At 39.7% G+C, this 22,283-nt stretch overlaps 1 protein-coding gene across 3 annotated transcripts in view; it reads left to right on the forward strand.

Moving 5' to 3' along the window:
* Positions 1-22,283, forward strand: part of FAT3 (FAT atypical cadherin 3) — a 1,056,928-nt gene that overhangs the window by 686,354 nt on the left and 348,291 nt on the right. For all 3 annotated transcript variants that reach the window (XM_029602305.1, XM_029602306.1, XM_029602307.1), the window contains exon 4: positions 21,145-21,206. In XM_029602305.1, the coding sequence (XP_029458165.1) occupies positions 21,145-21,206 (62 nt within the window). The remainder of the gene's footprint in view (positions 1-21,144; positions 21,207-22,283) is intronic.

Genomic DNA, 22,283 nt, shown 5'->3' on the forward strand with positions numbered 1-22,283 from the left:
AAGGCATTGTTAAACTTTTCCTTTCCATCTCGCTCACCCTCTTTCTTCTCTTCTCATCTTATATAATACGGTTATGACAAGCTAGATCAAACTATGATGTATCTCAAGCAGAGAATTGCAAGCAACTCATTTGTACACATTCATCAGCCTAACATGATTATATTTTCCTAAAAATGATACAGCATACCATGAAAAATCTCAACAATATTTCTTACTCAGAGGAATAGTGAAATTAATACTATATCTTCTCGCGATATAAAATTATTCCTTTTTCCCTTTTAAATACCCTGAGGGAAAGGGTGGATTTATTTCTGAGAGAGAGAAATCATGCATGGTTTTTTTTTCTTGGTCCCTTTGTTGAGGGTTGAATAACTTTGTACTATTCATTAGAAAATCAAGAATCAAACTTGCAGTTTGTATTGAAACTCAGTGTGACATTGCTTTATATTATTACTTAAATAATAAAGCCATTTGGGCAAAGCATGCATTGTGAGTGAGTGTCCGCTATAATAATACTGAATTCAGGAAGCAAAGTTAAGATCTTTTATTTTAATTTTCATTTTAAAGCAGTGGACATGAGCTGTCCTTGGAGCAAATCTGTAAAAAGTTTTGAATTTTATGGGAATTAATGCCCTGTGTTCCATCCAATCAGATTGCTTGTAATCAAATGGAACATTTTATTTAACTTGCACATTGTAATTAGTTAAACCTATATCTGCAGCTAAGCTGCCCTCAGAAACAAAAACGTCTGTTCTTAGTTTATTTTTCTAAGTGGCTATATATCTTCAAGACTCTAGTAGCTAGCCCGTTTAAAACTGAAATAGTATTGTAGGAAAAATAGATGTTCTATGTATTATGTTTAACTTTTTGCTTATTTCTAGATGTGACTAACTCTCAAGTCCCATCATATAATAATAATTTTGTTTGTATTACTGCAGGCCAGTTGATGAAGAATTATTTGCGTTGCATGTAATTTTCAGAGAGGTAGCCTTGTTGTTAATGTAAATTGATTGATTAAAAGTTACCATGTCTCCATTGGTGGAGGAAAACCCCCCTTTTAAATATTAAAAGACATATGTAAAAAATTGACTATAACATTCATGAGGTTACATACGACCTGATTCACTAATTTTTTCCCGTAGACAAAGAATGGGAGAAAAGCCTTAGTAAATCAGGTTGATAATTGGTTAGGTTAAAAGAAGACTACAGGAGCATTAAGTCCAACTTACTTCGGGTTGTCTATCAACTCTCTCTCTCTCTCTCTGAATATCGGAGTTAACTGGCTAACTTAACCTGCTAACTCAACTCCTCCCAGTTACGCTCCTGGAAAACCTTTAACTAACCCCTGGATTCATCCAAATCCTATAAATATAGGGTAAATAGCATCTGTGATAAAAAGAGAGAGGGTGTTAAGTTAATTTCCCTTCTACTGCATAGGTATTTACCGCACCCTGCATTATTTTCACATTGCACACTGAGAGAGAGAAAGAGAGAGAGAGAGAGTGCCTCTATAGATGCTCTACACTGTAAGAGGGGACATTAGTAATTCGGGGTGAGGTTTGGGGAGCAGCTAGGTAGAGAGTACCTTGTACAAATCAACTCTTCTTTGACCTTTCATCACTCCAAATGACAGAAAATCTTCACTGTTGTCAACTGTGCTGTTTGTACCTCTGATTGTGCACGTCAAACTGCCCACCAAAACCTACCCCACTCCCCTAAACCTCACCCCGAGAAAAAAGATGTAGTTGTTTCCGTCATTAAAACTGTGTTGCTGTAAGTTACTCTATCGCATTTGATGTTAGGAGCTGCTCATTGCCATTAATGCCACCCAAAATCCTCCCACTTAATTAGTAAATATGAAATTTGCCTACTGACGTGCAATGCAGTAAATAACACATGCGTTATGGCATTATCATGTGCGTTAGGGCCTTAATGCTAGCGTTAAAGCCCTAAAACAAAATGATAAATGATTCTCTTAACCAGCTAAATTCTAACTGTTTATTTTATTTGCCGGCTAGAATTTAGCTGGATAAGTGCCCAAATATTAATTTATCCGGCTAGCTTCTAAGGGGGTCATTTTTCAAAGCAATCGCACGCGAAAAGGGACTTTTCACGTGCGATCACTAAAAAGGGGCGGCACCGGGGCGGACGCCGCGAAGACAGCATGGACTGCGAAAAGGTAAGTAGCTATTTTGCGTCCAATACCACCACCTTTTACGATGGCGCTATTGGGTGCGAAAGCAGGCCACACCGCCCTGTACCTCATGATTCACGACACCGCGGTGTCTTAGAAAATCTAGGCCTAAGTTAGCTGGCTAAATGCTCTTGAATATGGACCTCATGGCCATCAGCTCAGTATCAGTCTATAAGTACATTTCCCTAGCATGCAGCTATATCATCATAGCTTTTCCTCTCCAAACATCAAATTATAGCCAGTCTTGTTAGTATACAAAATTTAGACAATATCGAATCATTTTTCTGTTTTTTTCAAGTTACTACCATCTTACTACTAAGATAGTACTATCTTACTACTAAGAAATCTCAACATGCAGTGCCTTAATTGAATTAACAAGGAAATAATTTGTATTGGGAAAGACATAACATGAGTACTTGCATGCTGGCCATGTCAGTCTTGACTGAAGACTTGGATTGTGACACTGAAGGGTAGTGGAAAAGATAACAGCTTTTTATAATCAACTGCAAAAATGTATATAGTTGTACATCATTTAATTTTATTTTATTTAACTTCATGACTTGCCTTTCTAAAAAATCATCAAGGTGAGGAACAATAAAAAAAAAAATTCAAAAAAATCAAAATACAATAATAATTAAAACAAATAACATAATACATGATACAACTGTTTAACATCTATGAATAGGTCTTCAATTCCCAAGGACTAGCCTAGTGGTTAAAGCAGTAAGCTAGAAACTAGGGTGTCCAAATCTGCTGATACAACTTGTGCCTTGGGCAAGTCCCTTAAACTTGCATTACCTCAAGTACAAGCTTAGAGGCCTAATTTATAAAAGATTTTCTCCCATTCTGTGTTTAAGGGGAAAATGTGTCGTAAATGAAGTCCTTAGATTGTAAATCCTCAGAGGATAGGGAAATGTAATCTGCTTTGACGTGTCAAGAAAGGCGGAGTATAAATTGGGAAAAAAAACTTCCAACTAGAAGTGTTGTCCAAACCATTGTCCTGTGCCCAAATGCTTACACAATCGACCATATCGTCACTTTCTTTCTAATAAATAATTTAGTTCCAAGAAGACCTCTGGAGGTATGCTGTTCCAAACTAATAGTGTGAAGAAATAGTCAAACATAGAACTAATAAGGCCTACTGTGATGACCTAAGAGTTTGCCCCAGGCCTAGCATGACAGCAGATAAGTCAGTATAGATGAATGAAGGCATCCAGTGGAGCTATTTCAAGATAGGGATTATGTGATCACTCTTCTTATTACCTGTCAATGGCCTTGCACCTGTATTCTGCAACAGTTGTAATCTCTTAAGGCACAATTAGAGGAGAGTCTGATACAGAGAATTTTCCAAATGATTGGTCACCAAAGAATGGATGACCATTGCTAAATCTTTTTGCTCAGTAAAAAAAGCACAACTGGCAAAGCTGCCATAACTGCACAAATATATTACAAATAACTATTGAGATCTGATCTTGCATTCGCAGTTGGGTATTTAGCATAACCCTCAATCTTTTTACAACCACTTTCGGTATTAAATCTGTCCCTGAAACTGAAAGGTAGGTTAACAGAACTGTCCCTTGCTTATTCTTGTATACAGTAAGTCCTCAGATTTGTTAGTAACTTGAGAAGTTTGGCCTACTAAATCCACTTGGCCACTGTTTTCAGATAATCATTTAGCTATGTAACTCCTGATTTCTGATCCCTATCCATGTGAATCAATAACTGAATGTTATCTGCAAATAAAAAATATTCTACCTCAAATCCAAGGATTAAAGAGGGTAATGGGGCAAGAACTAAATCAAAAAGCAGTGGAAAGAACATAAATCTCTGCAGAAAACCACATAAGAGAGCCCTCTGATCCCACCAAAACCATTGGATGTGATTCTTAAGAAAGGAGATTAACCATTTTAAAACTACCCCAGAAAAGCCTACCTCCTGCAAACAACATATCAAGAGCTCATGATCAGTACTTTGCTTCAGTGTTTACTGAAGAGGATGCTGAGGAGATACCCATTCTGGAGACAGTTTTCAAGGGTAATGATTCAGATGAACTGAATCAACTCATGGTGAACCTGGAAGATGTAGTAGGCCAGATTGACAAACTGAACAGTAGTAAATCGCCTGAACCAGATGGTATACACCCCAGGGTTCTGAAAGAACTCTAAAATGAAATTTCAGACCTATTAGGAAAAATATATAACCTATCATTAAAATCGTCCATTATACCTGAAGACTAGAGGGTAGCCAATGTAACCCCAATATTTAAAAAGGACTCCAAGGGAGATCCAGGAAACTATAGACTGGTGATCCTAACTTCAGTGCCGGGAAAAATTGTGGAAACATTTATAAAGAATAAAATCACAGAATATTTAGATAGACATGATTTAATGGGACACAGCCAGCATGGATTTACCCAAGGGAAGTCTTGCCTCACAAATCTACATTTTTATGAAGGGGTGAATAAGCATGTGGACAAAGGTAAACCAGTAGATGTGGTGTATTTGGATTTTCAGAAGGCATTCGTCAAAGTCCTGCATGAGAGGCTTCTAAGAAAACTAAAAAGTCATGGGATAGGAAGCGATATCCTTTTGTGGATTGCAAACTGGTTAAAAGACAGGAAACAGAGAGTAGGATTAAATGGTCTGTTTTCACAGTGGAAAAAGGTAAACATTGGAGTGCCTCAGGGATCTGTATTAGGACCTGTGCTTTTTAATATATTTATAAATGATCTGGAAAGGGGTATGACAAGTGAGGTGCTTAAATTTGGGGAGTAGTTAAATCTCAAGCAGATTGTGATAAATTGCAGGAGGACCTTGTGAAACTGGAAGATTGGGCATCCAGATGGCAGATGAAATTTAATGTGGGGAAGTGCAAGGTGATGCATATAGGGAAACATAACCCTTGCTGAGGTTACACAATGTTAGGTTCCACATTAGGAGTTACCACCCAGGAAAGAGATCTAGGCATCATAGTGGATAATATATCAAAATTGTCTGCTCAGTGTGCTATGGCGGACAAAAAAGCAAACAGAATGTTAGGAATTATTAGGAAGGGAATGACAAATAAAATGGTGGATGTCATAATGCCTCTGTAAAGCTCCGTGGTGAGACCACACCTTGAATATTGTGTGCAGTTCTGGTCACACATCTCAACAGAGATATAGTTACACTGGAAAAAGTACAGAGAAGAGCAACCAAAAATAAGGGAATGAAACGGCTCCCTTATGAAGAAAGGCTAAAGAGGTTAGGGCTGCTCAGGTTGGAGAAGAGACGGCTGAGGGGGGGGATATGATAGAGGTCTACAAAATCATGAAAGACTTGAATGGGTAAATGTGATTCGGTTATTTACTCTTTTGGATAATACAGGGACTAGGGGGCATTCCATGAAGTTAGCAAGTAGCTCATTTAAAACAAATTGGAGAAAATTATTTTTCACTCAACACATAATTAAGCTCTGGAATTCATTGCCAGAGGATGTGGTTATGGCAGTTAGTGTAACTGGGTTTAAAAAAGGTTTGGATAAGTTCCTAGAGGAAAAAATCCATAAACGTCTATTAATTAATAAGGATTAGTAGTTTGGGATCTATTCCTTTAATGTTTGGGTACTTGATAGGTACTTGTGAATTGGCTGGGCACTTTGGACACAGGATACTTGTTGTGTTCCGCAGCCGCGGACGGCCACGGTCGCGGCCCCCTACCTGAACCCCGATGATGGGCCACCGCGGCAGCATCGGGGGCAGCTGCTAGTTTCAATGCCCATCGTTTCCCGTGCCAGCACGGGTCTCCGGGGTGGCCGCCGGGTTGGGAGCCGTCCCTGCTCCTCCCTTGCGGCGTTGGGCAGCTTTCCTCCACGGTCCGAAATCCAAGATGGCCACCGCCATCTTAGGCACGAGGCCACGCCTCCTCACTTGATTTAAAGGGACCTCGTCCCTTTAATTGCATACACCTGTTTCCAATGGGCCAGAGCAGAGGAAGTATATAAGGAGACTTCCTCTGCTCATTCCTTGACTTGGCAACAGCTTCCAGCGTTGTTTGAGTCTGCTTGCTTCGGTGAGTCTTCTTGTGCTTTGGATCCTTGCTTCCTGATTCCTGTCTCGTCTTAGTGATTCTTTGGTTCCTGACTTCGAATTGGCTAGCGGTGATTCTTGGTGTGTGACTTCGGACTGGCAAACAGCGATCCCTTGGTGTATGACCTCGGACTGGTAAGCGACGACCCTCTGGCACTTGACCTTGGACTTCTTTTGGACCATTGTCTCCAAGGGCCCACCTAAGTCCCAGCGGCCCGGGTCCCTATGGGCTCCTCCAGGGGGAACCGCGGGCTTCCAGTGGTGAAGACCCAGTTGGCTTCGACGTCACGACTTCGTCTGCCTCCATGGTCACCTCAGTCTCCAGTGCCGAGGGTCAGCCGGTCACATCTTCTGTTCCGCCTCGCCACCCAACGGGAGAACCTAAGGATCCACCTCCTAGGTATACCATCCTCCCGTCGGCCCAAGAGTTCACAAGCCTGAGCATAACAATACTGGGTTTGATGGACCTTGGTCTAATCCAGTATGGCATATCTTATGTTCTTATGACAGGTGAATAGCACCAAAATGGAGTCTACTTGCCTGTCTACCTGTCTTCACATACTATTTGTTAATGCTAGCAGGAATGTTTCTTCACTATGGACTTTTTGAAAGCCAAGCTGGCAGTTATGTAAATCATTTGTCCTATTTAAATATGTCAGAATCTACTGATAGACTACCTTCTCTAGAATCTTACTAAGAAAAAGCAGATTTGGTACTAGATGTTAATTGACCAATTAGAGTTGGATCAAAATTAGATTTTGTTTAAACAGAGGATGTTATCACCACTTCTTTCAAAGATTTAGGACCTAAACCCTGGTTAGGATAAGGGGAACTAAACCTAACTCCTGGTGCTTTATTCTAGCAAGAAGGAACAGGATAGAGGCAACATGTCATTGCCTTTATAATATCCCTATCCCCAGTCTCAGCACTGGTCTAAATTTCTCTAGACTCCATGAACTCACTTACCTGTACAGCAGTATAGAATGAGAAAGAAAATGCTTTGAATAAAGCCTCTTCAAATTGAGAGGTGCAGAATGAGCCTACAGCTTACTATAGGTCTCGAATTGTATTATGTAGAATAGGCTGGCACTCAACCTCATTAATCTTTTGTTTTAAAAACTTTAAATATGAAATTTAAAAACTCACTTATCTTTCATCAAAGTGCTGTCCCAGAGTCATGCTTTCATAAACATCTCCAGCACAATTATTCAGTTCTCTTACTTAGTTGTCACCCGTAATGATATCATATTTCAGCAGTCTCTGCCACCTGCTGCATCAGGGATTACCCACTCTTATTACCTTATACTGACCCTCACAAAATGTCGAAGTGTTTTAAAGTTTTTCAGGGATTAAATAAAGGTTTGATAACATTAAGGGTAGGGAGGTCAATAGGGCAGAACTGGCAAATGAATGTTTAAGTGCTTACTACTGATACTGTTTGGGGCCCATTGCATGACGAGAGGCGATGGCTGGATAATGTATTAGAAACTAAAAGTAACTTCTCATGCCGTGTTCTTAATTAATTAAAGCAGTTGGGAGCAATAGGTGTTGTTTTCGTATAGTTGATGAAGTAGAAATTATAAGCTTATAGCGAGGACATTTCTGCTTTTATTTACATATTGTCTGTATACCCATCCCCCAGAGTGCTAAAGCTACCACCATGGGAATAGCTTCAGAAGGATAATATTCTTTATCCAGTTCCTCTCAAGCAATTCTACAGGACATGCCTGTGTATACTGTGTTCCCTTGGAAATAAACCCTGAAATTGACTTGAGATCAACATTGGACATAGCTGTGGCTTCGCATATGCTTCTCCAAAGGAAGCCTGAGTCATCTTTTATGTCTCTAGTCAGTATGATAAAGTGATGCTTCTCTGCAAGATACCTGGTGAATAACCGACCCAATTATATCATCCTTCATGTGACATTAACTGACCAGTCAGTGACTGAATCTCCTTCCTGAGACCAGACTACTGCTAAAACTAATTTATGTTCCTTGTCACTGGGAAGGTGGGAAAGCATGTGCTCAAAATATAATACTGTATTTTGGGTGCCCTCAGTCTTCCATGCTGCCAAGGTTATACCAGCTTCCAGGTCACATTCTTGAAGAATGAGATTTGCAGAGGAGAAGGTTTGATCTAGACCCACGAACAAGAAATTGCCTAATGGATTATGTTACTGCCATTTGCCATGTGCTGTACAATCCAACTCATGAAGGCACTGTGAACCTTGAAATAGGTGTAAGCTATGAAGTAGCCCATGGTATGTTTCGACTGAAATATAAATGACCCTTAAATTTAAAGCCCAGCAAATGGAAGCAGTGTTCAGGGTGAAGAAGGAAAAAGCTAAAAGATTTCTCAAATGTCCACTTTAGCCTTAAGTATCCCTCAGCCACACTTTACAATTTTTCATTGATTGAATGAGGTGTATTGAATGAAGCATGATGCCACGTTGCGAAAGATGTTTAACCTATTGCACCTGATAGGCGGGAGTTTTAAGGATCAACTTCCTCCCCCGTTTCTTTCTTGGGCAGCACTGAGTAAATTTTCAAAGGGGTTACGTGCAGAAAAATAGAATATACATGGGTAAGTAGTATGTAATAACATACATGCTAGGTTATAAACATCAAAAGTACACTTATTTTTTTTTGTTTCATGTGCACATTTACCGGCGCAAAAAAAGGTTTGAGATTTTCAGGTGTGAAGTCAAGCGTTGTGCACGGAAGTTGCTATTTTATAAGAGATTTACGCACATAAATTATTGAACTTATTTGTACAGTTTTACACCTGCCAATTCACTAATGCAGGTGCAGTTGGATTTGTCTTTTTGTCTGCAATTTTGGAATGGGGGAAGCTCAGGGGCGGGGAGGAGATTTCAAATTGGTAAAGAGGCAGGAGAAGTATAAGGGTCCATTAACTGGATGGGGAGGGAGTTCTTTGGATGTTTAAATTAAGTTGGGACCTCACAATTTAGAATTTTCAGGGTGTCCTGTAGGGGGAGCTTTTGATGTGGGGGTGGGGTTAATTCAGGGCTTCAAGGTTCTTTAAGAACTCACAGGGCTTGGAAGGTTGGGCTGAGGATTAGTATTCATTCCAGCATGCAATGCCCAACTCAAGATACTCTTCTATAGCTTGAGATATAGTTAACAGTCACTCATTGGCTATCCAGGGCTAGATTTCAGATTATGGTGCCCATAGTCAGAGATGGGAGTAGAGGGTTCCTCCTTGGAGATCAGAGAGTAAAGGGGGTACCCATTTAAAATTGGACAGTGGACTGAAAGGGGTCCCAGTTTTTGGGCACCTTCAAAATTTGGTGTCCTAGACACGTGCCTATGTTTTCTAGTCCTAAATACTGTACTTGCATAAATAAGGCTTCTGTAAACTTTGTTAACATGCCAATGAGCTCAACATCATGATTTTGCATGATAATGGGCTTATTTACTTATTAGCATAAGTAGTGGTGTTTAGGATGCATTATCGTAAAAATGCAATTTACTAAGCCGTGTTAGTGCCTTTAATACACATTAAAGCTTGTGATGGAACTAACACAGCTTGGTAAATAGATCCCCGTGATTCTTAACATGCCATTTTGTTTGCAATAGGAAGTAGTTTATTTTGACATTTATAATTAAGCAAGGCAATTTTTTATTGCTGTTTATTGATACTCATAATTCAGGTTCATGAATCCCTTAGCTAAATTACTGTGAGGCCATAGTTCATGTAGTAATCACTGTACAAGTCTTTCTATCATCATTTGTTTCACTATACACAATGGGTACTAGAGAATTCCTTTCCATATTAGAGTTTGCGTAACTGATTATATCCAATTATATGTTTGTTTACATCTTAAAAGCAGAATTAAATTACAATTTTCAACATTTTATTTTTTAAATTCTATTTCATTATGTCAGATCCAATTTTTTATGTATGATTAATGCAACTTCTACAGGTTGCTGAAATGCCTCTCAGCGTGGCTAATACAATTGCCCTGATTGCTATTGGATTTTTCATTTTATCTGTCATGGATCTTAAAGGCTTTTAGACCCCTGACTGTTCTATTGAACATTCTGATATTAGAGGTGCATGCTCCACTATGTATAAATAGATCTATAGAGAAAATGTTGTTAGCTTCAGATCTGGTTCTTCCATTTTTAGTTTCTTTGTTTAGTTGTTCACATATGGCCTTGTCCATCAAACTGAGGATCTGTAAATTCTGGCAGAACCTTCATGTTACTCTTATATCCTTATATATTGTTGTCTAAAGAAATTTAAAGTTATCAGCATTATGATTACTTCTCCGCCCACCATCTTACTATTTATGGTGGTTTCACTGGACAACTCCAGATCCCCCCTTGCGGGCCCAAGACTGGAAGGAGCAACATTTCAAAGAATGAGCCCTCCAGTACCCTCCGCTACTTCTATAGTTTTGTCATGCACGGCACTCCTCCCTATCCTTGACACCCAAATATTGTGCCTTCTCTACAACTATTCCTTATTTATTTAATTAATTATAAAATTTATATTCTGCACATATCAGACCTTCTGTGCTTGGGCTGTACTCCAAATGACTACAAGATTAACTTGTTTTACACACACACACACACACACGCACTACCCCAGTCCCTGTCCTCTAAATGTCTGCTTTATTTATTCGAATTCGAATTCTATATAACAATTTGAACCACATAAAATCACTGATTGCAACAGATCCACACCATACATACATGCACTTAAAAACCGTCCTCATCCCTACATAAAACCCCCTATTCACTGCTTTGTCTTCTCGTACCGGCAGCGCATTCCGCTCAGTTTACTGATGCATAGGCATTTTCTTAACAATTCAAAATTCAGTCCAGGGTACAAAATAAGCATTGCTTAGCAGTTAGAGAGAATATATTCAACCGTTAATGCAATTTTTATTGTATCTCTACATATAGTAATAAACACTGCTGGAGATGCTAATAGGTTAAATCAGAAAAGTGTCCAGATTGATGATGAAGAAACCTTTTGCTGCACATTTCTTCTCTGTACATTTCAGTGATATCCTTGAATATAAAGTTCTTAAATCCTGATGTCTCGAGGTAATAAGTTGGTGCAACACCCTTAGGGCCAGATTTTCGAACCTACACGCGGGCGTAGATTTGTGCACGCAGCCACGCGCATGTTATAAAATCCAGGGTCGGTGCGCACAAGGGGGTGCACACTTGTGCACCTTGCGCGCGCCGAGCCCTAGGGGAGCCCCGATGGCTTTCCCCGTTCCCTCCGAGGCCGCTCCTAAATCGGAGCGGCCTCAGAGGGAACTTTCCTTTCGCCCACCTTCCCCTCCCTTCCCCTATCTAACCCGCCCCACAGCCCTTCCTAAATTCCCCCTACCTTTATTGTTTAAGTTGCGCCTGCTTCTGGGCAGGCATAGGTTGCGCGCACCAGCCTAGCAGGCCTTCGGAGGCCTCTGGCCACGCCCCCGCCCCGGACCACCCCCGCCCCTTTTTTCAAGCCCCGGGGCTTGCGCGCGTCGCTGAGCCTATTCAAAATAGGCTCGGCGCGCGCAGGAGGTTTTAAAAGGGTTACGTGCGTATATTACTCTTAATCTTACTGTGACTATATTGTGCGTATATTAATCTTAATCTTACTGTGACTGACAGACTTCCTAATTACTAGGTATCCCTTATTATGGACACTGTGTCAAATACTACTATTAAGAATCTGCAACTGGACAATTATCTTGGAGCTCAAAAATTCACTTTATTTCATATATTTATTTGGCATTGCTTATTTTTATATTTATTGCTATGTTAAATAGTTATACTTCTTATATATAAAATATTATATTTCTTTATTTATTTCCAGTTAAACTATTATCACTTTATTTAGTATTATGTTAAATTGTCAACCAGTTATACTGTTCCATATGTTCTACGGTTCCATGTAAAGCTCCGCTCTCTGTTGAGCAGTTCTTCGTTTTATGTAAGAAAAGAGATGCTTACAAAGGATCACTTCAAGTACCTCCAGCCAAGACTACCAGACACATCACGCTCAGAGATCGGGCATTCTCCACAGCCGGTCCAACATTATGGAACTCCATTCCCCCGGATCTTAGAATGGAACCCAACATCTCAACATTCAAGAAAAGACTCAAGACGTGGCTGTTCACGCAGGCCTTTCCTAACTCCAATTCCATCTAACTTCCTTCTTTCAACACGCTCCGCTAGCATTAGCGTTAATAGCCACCTCTTACAATGTTATTTATACTTATATATAACTATCTGATCTTCATTTCCCTTCTCATTCCAAGTTATTGTTTTCCTTGTTATATGTAACTGCTTTTCTGCACTATTGTTTAAATGGTAATTGTTTAAATGTTTAAATGGTAAAGTTTATTATAATTACACCCCTGTTTCTTGTGAACCAGCATGATGGGACCACCGTCTTGAATGTTGGTATATAAAAAAGTTAAATAAATAAATAAAAATAAAATAAATGTAAACCGGAGTGATTTGTAGTCTCTACAAGAACTTCGGTATATAAAAATTAAAAATAAATAAATAAATTACTCGCGTAACCCTTATAAAATCCACCCCAAAGTGCACAAACTGTTGAAGCCCTGATAATCAACGGGTGCAATGTCCAGAATTCACAAACTGTTCAAGCCCCAACAAAGTACCTCTTTTCACCCGGCACCCCGGGCTTCTTCAGGGGGATCTAAATTCATAGCTCCACAATAATTGTACATTGCCTTTTGCACCTCGTTATTCATATCAAATGCATCCCAGATGAAAAGGATACTTTATGCTGCCATTAGGTGTTATCTTTGGGTCTTGTGCTGTTCTTCTGCAGCCACTGAATGAAACTGCCTCATTCTATGGTGCAGTGCTGCAGACTGGCCCCTGTGAGCTGCGCATTTCTGTTTGAAAATAAATAAGGAAGAATATTCATTTCACCATCTCTGGTGATTCTTAGGTTGCCTTGCAATTTTTACAGCTGCTTTTATGTTTATGATTTTAAAGCTCGTTTATGGTTCACTGGTCAGCCTCTTCTCGTAGCTAGGAAGGAATAAGGATGATCAATTATAAAATCAACCCTGAAGCAGTCTTCTTGTCAAAACGTGGCCACGTCAGGTGTATTGGATCCATTATTGTGCTAATTTAACATTTGATTTTATGATATTACATTTATAGTATTTTAGCACACATTTTGGAATATCTCTTTATATATTTTATTAACTATTTATTTATTTGTGTGTACCACTCTTGTTTTCCCATTTATTTGTATGGTTCACCTATCTCTCTGTTTTTATTCCTTAAAAATAACAGTGTAGTGAACACTAGTGCACTGAGTTAGTCTGATCAGTACCTTGTATTTTAAGAGGGCAGTTTTTCAGTAGTGTGCATAATTCAGCACATGCACCTGAAATTACACCTGTATTTTATATGCTGGAGCCGCATAATTTATAAAATATGCTATAACTCTGCCCCTAAAGTACGGACAGGGAGAGTAACTTTAAAATGACCGCGCGTGTGCCCACATGAGCTCCTGTGTGCGCGTGAGAAAATATCTGCTGGAATTTTTAATTGTCCACGCAAGTGTGCGTATGATTTAAAATAAGCCTAGCATGCATATGTGTGCCCCTAATTTTAAACAGTTACATGAGGATACGTTCTTAGTGTATCTTCCCGTAGGACTTGGCTTTTACATGTATAAGTGAGCACATTTTAAAACCTGAGCACGGGAAGGAAATGATCAGCTTTACTAATTAGTCCTCCAGTTTACCCAGTCTATCTCTAGATCCTCAAGACCCCTCTGGTTCTTCAGCCTGCACTCCACCAGTTTACCCAGACCCCTCACCCTGTCAGGTTTTGTCTATAACAGTTTTTTTGCAGACTTACACCTGATAAAGAGCAGAAGTAAATATGCACAGGCGCTACATTTGCCGGTTTTAATACTGGGATTTATGCATGTAAATATTGGCCCCGCCCTGGAAGCCCCTGTCCCTTTCCAAATTCGCACCTTTTCTACACATGTTCTGTTGCTTGCGCATAATTTGCTGGTTTTAAAATAAGAGGTGCTTGTATATATGGGCCTTTTAATGTGAGCAACTAGTTTAAAATTCATCCCATATGTTTCTGTAGGCGCACATTTTTATATGCAGGGACCCACATAGTTTCTATACCTAATTTAAAAATGTAACATGCTGCCAATCCCGGGCTGCTACATCCCTGTCGTCAATAAGTATCTTGCAGCCTCAGACCCGACGTGCTACCATGTCCTCTGCGACGATATCCCAATGGTTCTCGGCATCCTGCTTCAGGGCTATATCCTGTGGCCTAGCCTAGGGCAATGCTTTCCAACCTTTCCAAGCCCAAGGCACACCTACATTAACAAAAATGCTGAGTGGCACACTGGCCTGCAAGGGTCAGGCAGTGCAGACATGGAGAGAAATTGTGTGGCCAAAAGAAGAGCTAGGGAAGCACTGAAAGCCCCACCAGTCTCTTTTGTAGTTTTTAAAACCAAGGGAGAGGCACCCCCGTGAACTAAATCACAATGGACCATCTCCTTACATACACAAATCCAGCAGAAGGCAGAACTCGGTGTGGTGCATGCAGCTGGCTCTGTTAATCATCTTGATTGTCATTTGTGTCTGCCAGATTTCACCCACTGCACTGCTCCCAGCACTCAGTGAGTCACATCCAGTGCTCAGTGCACACTCTCCCTGCCTCTCTCAGATTGTGCATAAGACAGAGACTAGAAGGGCTCGAAGGAGATGTTCAGGAAGGGGAAGATGAGAAGATGTGTACAGTGAGTTCAGCTATTCATTCCCTGCATCCTGCCCATTAATTACCACACTCATGATCTCATGCTGTAGCTAGGAAGAAGAGGTGTGGATGATTGCACCTTTTCTCAGAAAGAAGCTCCTGTATATTTAAGAGCTATTGCTGGTCTCTCTTGTTGCTGCAAGGTGCTGAGAGCAGAGCCCGTGTGCTTCTCTGGATTTGAGCATCAGGTAGTGGTGACTTTTCCGTGGCACACCTGATCGGGTCTGAAGGCACACTGGTTGGAAAACACTGGTTTAGGACACACACTGCACTCAACGGTTTTTATAGGCCCCCAGCTGTGGCACAGACTGATGACATCACTGCTACGTTGAAATAAAAGGAGGCTCAGTTCTCTTGGTGAGTGCTTAAGCAACAGCTCCTTATCCTTGGTCCTGTACCATTGTAGTTCCTGGTTATGCTCTTTGGTGGTGTTCCAGCTTTGCCTTGCTGCTGCCTCAGTGGTCCAAGTCTACCTGTGGTGTTCCAGTCTTGTTACCTACCCCTCTCTACCTATCTTCAGCCCTGAATCCTGCCTTCACTGACCCATGTCCATTCTTGCCTGCTGATGATTCTGGACCAGTCCCTTCCTGCCAGTCGGCTGCTGCCTATTGGAGCCTAAGCAGTGCTGTGTGCTCCAATAAAGCTGTGTCAATCCAATTGCAGCCCCAAGGGTCCACTCACGTGAGTCGTGACAAAGAAAGGTATAGTTTACACGCAAAATAATTGTAACGTGCACATAGCAGCCCTCAGTTTATGTCCAGAAGCAGGTCTTTTATAAAGTTGCCTGAGGTATATACGTATAAAAATACTTGTGCTCCTACTTCCAAGCTCTTGTTCACCCAGACTTCCACCCGTTGACTCAGATTTCCACCACTTGCAGACCCCTCACTCAAAAATCGCAGATGAAAGATTTAATTTCCACATCTTAATTAGTTTTGCTTCTCAAAACCATGAGTGTGCGTGTACTTTCCAACCCCTCCCAGAATGCCTTTGCAATGCCCTTAAAATGCTATCTTTTTCCAAACATACTTTCCGCACGGCAGAGAAAGTACGCACCTACTTGCGGCCTTCTAAAAATTGGCTTGGCCGACATGAAGTCGTCTTATATGCATTTTGAAATGTATTTTTAATGCTTCATGTATAGCTGGTAAGGCTGAAAGGAAGGCAGCTGATTGCTTTCTCTCTATGTGATAAGTCAGGAAAAGGTGAAGACAACACTGTGCATCTTTAGACAATATATGCAACAGAGAGACAAAAAATAATCCCTATACTGACCCCAGATAGGGAAATTCACTTAAGTCCCTGGATCAGCCAATTTACCTAGACCCCAAAGATGACATTTTAACCAGTCATCGCTTTTCCTCATGTCAGGATCTCTTCTTAAGGTATCATCTCCATTGACAAAATGTTCTGTAATTTCACTGATTTTTGCTTATAGACGCCTCGCTTCTGAAGTGAGTGACATTTTATTCCCCTAAACCCAAGAGGATTTTCCCTCTCTCTCTTTGTTTGCTGAAGCTGAGGTAAAATCATTGCCTACAAGATCCCTGAAGGGTCCACTAGTATATTTGTATAGCCTAATTGAATCTTCATTACTGTTTTTCTTATTATAAGAAATTACTTGTGTTGACAGCTTTTCAGCATACACAAGCCCTTATGCTCTCTTTATTCTTCTTCAGGTTTTAAAATTGAATCCTTTTTTTTGCCCATGGGAACCTGCAGATTTTAAGCTACATTATTTTTAGTTTTAGCACAAGAAAATATGAGTCTAAGCACCACATCAAAGAAATTTGAAAATGTATTTTAGAGCATTAGATTTTTTTTTATTCAGCTTTTATGATGGAGGTCGGCAGAAATATTTTTCCTTTTTGTCAAAGCGATTATAATGAGTAGATTTCTCCTACGTGAACCAGCCTTTCTCTTGACCCTACCTGTGTTTCTATATAATTTTTATTGTACTTTTATGCAAGACTAAATAAAGAAAATGGTTCAAAGCAGATGAGCCCCTGGCCTCAAATCAGGGCTCAGTTTGCTTACCGCCTAGTATCTTCTTCACTCATCTGAGTGCACACAGACGTTTTTTATTACTTTCTGCATCAATGGCACAGGGTGGCAGGAAAATTGATTCAAACAATTACCAACAAGGGCTCTGAACTTGGTGGTCAGATAAGTATAGAAAAATAAGTGTGAGAGTTTGCTGGGCAGACTGGATGGGCCGATTGGTCTTTTTCTGCCGTCATTTCTATGTTTCTATGTATATGTTTTGTAATACCTTGTGTTATGTTGGCAATTGAATAACCACATGCATTTCTCACCGTTCATAACACGGCAGTAGAAGACACATTCAGAAAGTAGTCAAAGTTGCTGGGAGGTACATCAGAGCCTAAGCAGCAAAATGTCAAAAGAGTGGATTTAAATCATGGAATCATAAGACTTGGTGACATTGATAACCTGCTTCACCTGCACCTTCCCACTATATCACTTTACCAGTTTTGTCACCCTCGTTATTTTTATGGAAACTCATTAGGCCTCATCCAGTATTTGTTCTACATAATCCTCTTAATCACTTGTAATGTGTGAGAAACTAAGTTCACTGAAAACTACGTAAAAATAATTCAGTTACATCTGCAAGATTAGCAAAAATTATTTTTAGCTAAATTATTAGATAGGTAAAAGCAACAAAATCGCGAAATGCCTCATTTTGTTCTGCTTTGTATTTAATTTAGAGTTTAAAGAATTGGCATCATCTTGTTGCTTGGCTGCTCCCATTTCTTTGAATCTTAAGTAATTTGGGGAGGGTTTGAATCCTCAAAAGACTTTTCATGACATGCTGACTGGTGCATGACAAATATTAATACACAGCAAACAAAAAAGTGCTCTCATGGAAGGAAGAGAAGAAGAGAAACCTGGAATATAACCGCAGATGAGTGCAAAACTCACTAATTTATTAATTTTATTTATTAAAAGCTCTTACATTTCACCTATAGCAGACCAGCTGTGCTAAGTGGAGCACATAAAAATGCATAATAAAATAACACAGCACATATGCACCCATTAACTACATAGTATATACTACACTTCATCTGCTCAGGAGACAAGCTCCTCCCTGTTAAAGGGAGAGGCCACAACAGGGACAGTGCTAGGGCCCTCCCTTCAGAACATGATTGTGGATGGGAGGAGAAGGAAGGCTCTGAGAGGGCAGGGACAGGCAAGCTGGAGGAAGAAGGGGGATGGTAAGGAGAGAGTATGACGAGAAGGACCAGTGGGGAGAGAGCCAAGCTGAAGAAGTTAGTGCTGCATCTATTGAAATCGCCACCGGCATAGCACTGAAATTTCACCCCAAATTGAATACATTTGTTAAAAAAGAAGGGTTACTATTTCTATTTGTTTTGTAAACCAATTTTTAAAGGAGTTACATGCATAAAATTAGCATATCTTGTAGCAACTTTCAAAAGCCTATTTATGCATGTAAAACCCTTTGAAAGAAGGCTAATGTGTATGTAAAACCTTTTGAAAATTCAGCCCTATGGAGTGAAGTAGCAATTTTTAAAATCCCATTTCTACACTGATGGGGTAATTTTTAAAGGATTATACGTGTAAATATAACATACTATTGTAGCAATTTTCAAATGTCATTTACTTGAATAAAGTGCATTTCTCTAGTAAAACCCAGTTTTACTCGAGTAAATACTTTTTAAAGTCAGGCCCTTAGTCCATTTATATATGTACAAGGGTAAGTCAGTAAGTAAGTCACAAACATACATGGGATTAATATTCATGAAATTTATTTACTGTGAAATATACAGAATATAGTCACAGTTTTTCTGGATAAACCAAATACTTTTCAACGTAATCGCCGCGAACATTTATACATTTGTCCCTGCATTTGAAAAGTCCGTCAAAACCTTCTGCGTAAAAGCCTTTTGGCTGGCATCGTAACCAGCGCTTCACCTCTTGCTCCACTTCTTCATCACTGGTGAAATGTTTACCACCGAGATGGCTTTTCAGTTTGCCAAACAAGTGAAAATCGCTGGGTGCCAAATCCGGACTGTATGGTGGATGTTCAAGAACTTCCCAGTGCAGGTTCGCAATTGTCTGACGAGTCTCATTCGACGTGTGTGGTCTGGCATTATCATGAAGAATCAGCACTCCTCTTTTTTCCAGATCTGGGCGTTTTCTACGAATAGCTCCTTTAAGCTTTAATAGAGTTGCACAGTAGGAAGCCGAATTAACAGATTCACCACGCTTCTGAAAACTGGTTAAGAGTATCCCATCTCGGTCCCAAAACACAGTCAACATCACCTTTCCTGCAGAAGGCACAAGCTTGAACTTTCTCGGTGTCGGTGATAGTGGATGCTTCCACTGCATGGAATCGCGTTTCGCTTCTGGTTAATAGTGGTGCACCCACTACTTGTCACCAGTAACAATACGTGCCATCATTGATTCACATTCGTTTGCATAACGGCAGAGATTTTCCAAACAGACACCCATCCGGTTGTTCTTATTGTCTTCGGTCAGCTGTTTGGGAACCCATCTTGCACAGACTTTGCGAAAGTTCAATGCATCGCGCACTAAGGAATATGCTAATCCATGAGAACACCCAATTTCTTTGGCAACGTCGTCAATTGTTACCCTCCGGTTAGCGCGAACCATCTCTTCAACCTGCTTCACAGTTGCCTCTGTCGCAGTGTTTACAGGTCGACCAGGTCTGGTTTCGTCGTTCACGTTGGCACGTACTTGTGCAAATTTATCGATCCAGTTATAAATTGCTTTACACGAGAGACGTTTCTCTCCATATACTGGATACATTTCTTTATGAATGTCTTTTGCCACTAAGCCCTTAGCCCATAAAAATCGGACAACAGCACGTTGTTCTTCGACCGTACAATCTGTCAACACGGCAGCCATTTTCCTTGTGTACACAGCCCCTGCGCATGCACAGTTTAAATAACTATTTATGTACATAAGCACTTCTAAGGTGCTGCCATCTATGGAATATGACAACATTACAGATATATGTTTTATTACCTTAGTAGAGAGATTTGTGACTTACTGACTTACCCTCGTAAAATCCAGTTTTATGCAGGTAAAGCCTTTTGCAAATTACCTTCTAAAGATTTTAATTTAATTATTTGCAATATCAGTAACCAGTGTAACTGCTGAAGCATGGGAGTTGCATGTTCCCAAGGAGGTCCCCTGAAAACAATTCTGGCAGTTGTCTACCCATTGTTCTTACTACCCTAGTACTGTAGAATTAATTTTGCTCTGACTTTCCTCTTGCTTTCCTGGTACCAAGGAACCTCTGTGTTTGTGCTTTCTTAAATTTTAATGTTGTCTTGAACTCTAAATAGCAACCACTGAGAGGTTGTGTTATGCGTCTGTCGTGTTTTCTGCGATGAAGTGCTTCTTGAGTTACAGTAAAGTCATCCTCCAGGTTCATGCTTTGACTTGCTTTTCTCCAAATTATGACATAATCTTTGATATTTTTTAAGTAGAGTATGTGATTACATTAAAAGATATAAACCTTTTATATATATATATATATATATGAGATAAAATGTTAATGACTTTAAAGAAAGAAGGCCTAGGAATAAGGCCAAACAGAACCAAGACCAACAAAATAATATTTTAAAGATTCCATCTTGTATTATATTGATGCTGTTTAAAAATGCAAGAACATCCTATCCTAATTTTTTTTTTAAGGCTTTACTTTTTTTCATTAAATTATATATTATTGAATGAATTCAGTAATTTGTAAATCAATCACTATATAATATCTCCAGGAGGAAGCATACAATGGTTCTGTCATGACTTTTGCAGTAGGTTTTGTAGTTGCCATTTATAACTGTCTAGTAAAACTGAAGAGATTCAGTTAGCTGCTTAGAGTTTTTTTCCCCCTTTTTCATTATCAAAGAACCTCAGTAGGCTTTAAGAATAATGTGAACATAATATTGCTTTTCATAACCATTTTTAAGCATAGATAGCTTAAGTTTTCTCATTATGCTTAATGTACTGTCTAGCTACTGGTGAACAATATTGAAAATCAAACCAGTTCTCATTTCTTTTCATCTCTCAGGTCTAATTACAACAACATCACGGAAGCTGGATCGCGAACAGCAGGCAGAACATTTTCTTGAGGTAAGCTCAGAGGATTTTTCCTGGTATACATCAAATATGAAATCCAATCTTTATTGCACATGGACTATTACTTCTGTAGAATCACACCTGTAATAATAATTTGGATTTGTAATGCTGTTCAAATAGGACACCAAAACACATTACAGTTCATTACTTCAGAAGCCTCCATGTAGCCATGGCTGGGGTGAATGTTCTGGCTATGTTTCTGGCTCCCAAACTGCATTAGTTTCTAAATGGGTGAAAGGAGCATGAACGATATTGGTAGTCCATCGCAGTTTAATAAATAAAGGGAACTTGAACGTGTGTCCTTGGAGTGTTCTCCAAACTTGGCCAGAAACTTGGCTCTATCCACCAACCCAAGCACCTTATAAATAAAATACACTTTTCAAAATAATCTAATGTATTTTGAAATGCAACATAGTCTCCATTTTAAGATACTCTCATCTTTAATTTATCATTACTGAATTTTCACAGCTAGGCATGCTAAACACATACTAGCAAAAGGACACATTTTCCTTCCTTCTATTATGGACCGTAAAGATGGAATAAGGGCAATTTACAGCTAGTTAATGGAAACATGTCTTTTGATTATTTCACTGCTTTGTTATATGGAAGCCTGCAGCAAAATTGCTGATAACCTTTCAGTTCCGATGCTTATGGGTGCTTGTGAGGAAACTGGCTAGATAATGGCTCAGGAACAGCAGTGCAATTCACATTCAAATGTTGTGTACATCCTTTTGCGCTAGAGTCCAACCTTTTATTGTTAATGAAGATTAAAAGTAAAGACTTGTATATCTCTCATCACTGACAGGGTATTGACAGCTTTTTTAAACACAAAATACTGTTGTAAGGTCACAGCTGTACCATATTTAGAGATGAATATTATGTGCCCTGGGACAGTTACAAGCAGAGTGGCAGTAACCTCTTCCAGCTATAGTAGTCACTAGAAGTAAAAGCCTGCCTAAGAACGGGGAAATAATGTGAAGTATATGAATTGCATAATTGAGATATGTGGTAGTAGAGAGAGTGTGCTGAACTCGGGTGTACTGCGTGGTAGTAGAGAGTGGATTTGACAAT

Source organism: Rhinatrema bivittatum, chromosome 5, assembly GCF_901001135.1.
Source record: "Rhinatrema bivittatum chromosome 5, aRhiBiv1.1, whole genome shotgun sequence".
Lineage (NCBI taxonomy): Eukaryota > Metazoa > Chordata > Amphibia > Gymnophiona > Rhinatrematidae > Rhinatrema > Rhinatrema bivittatum.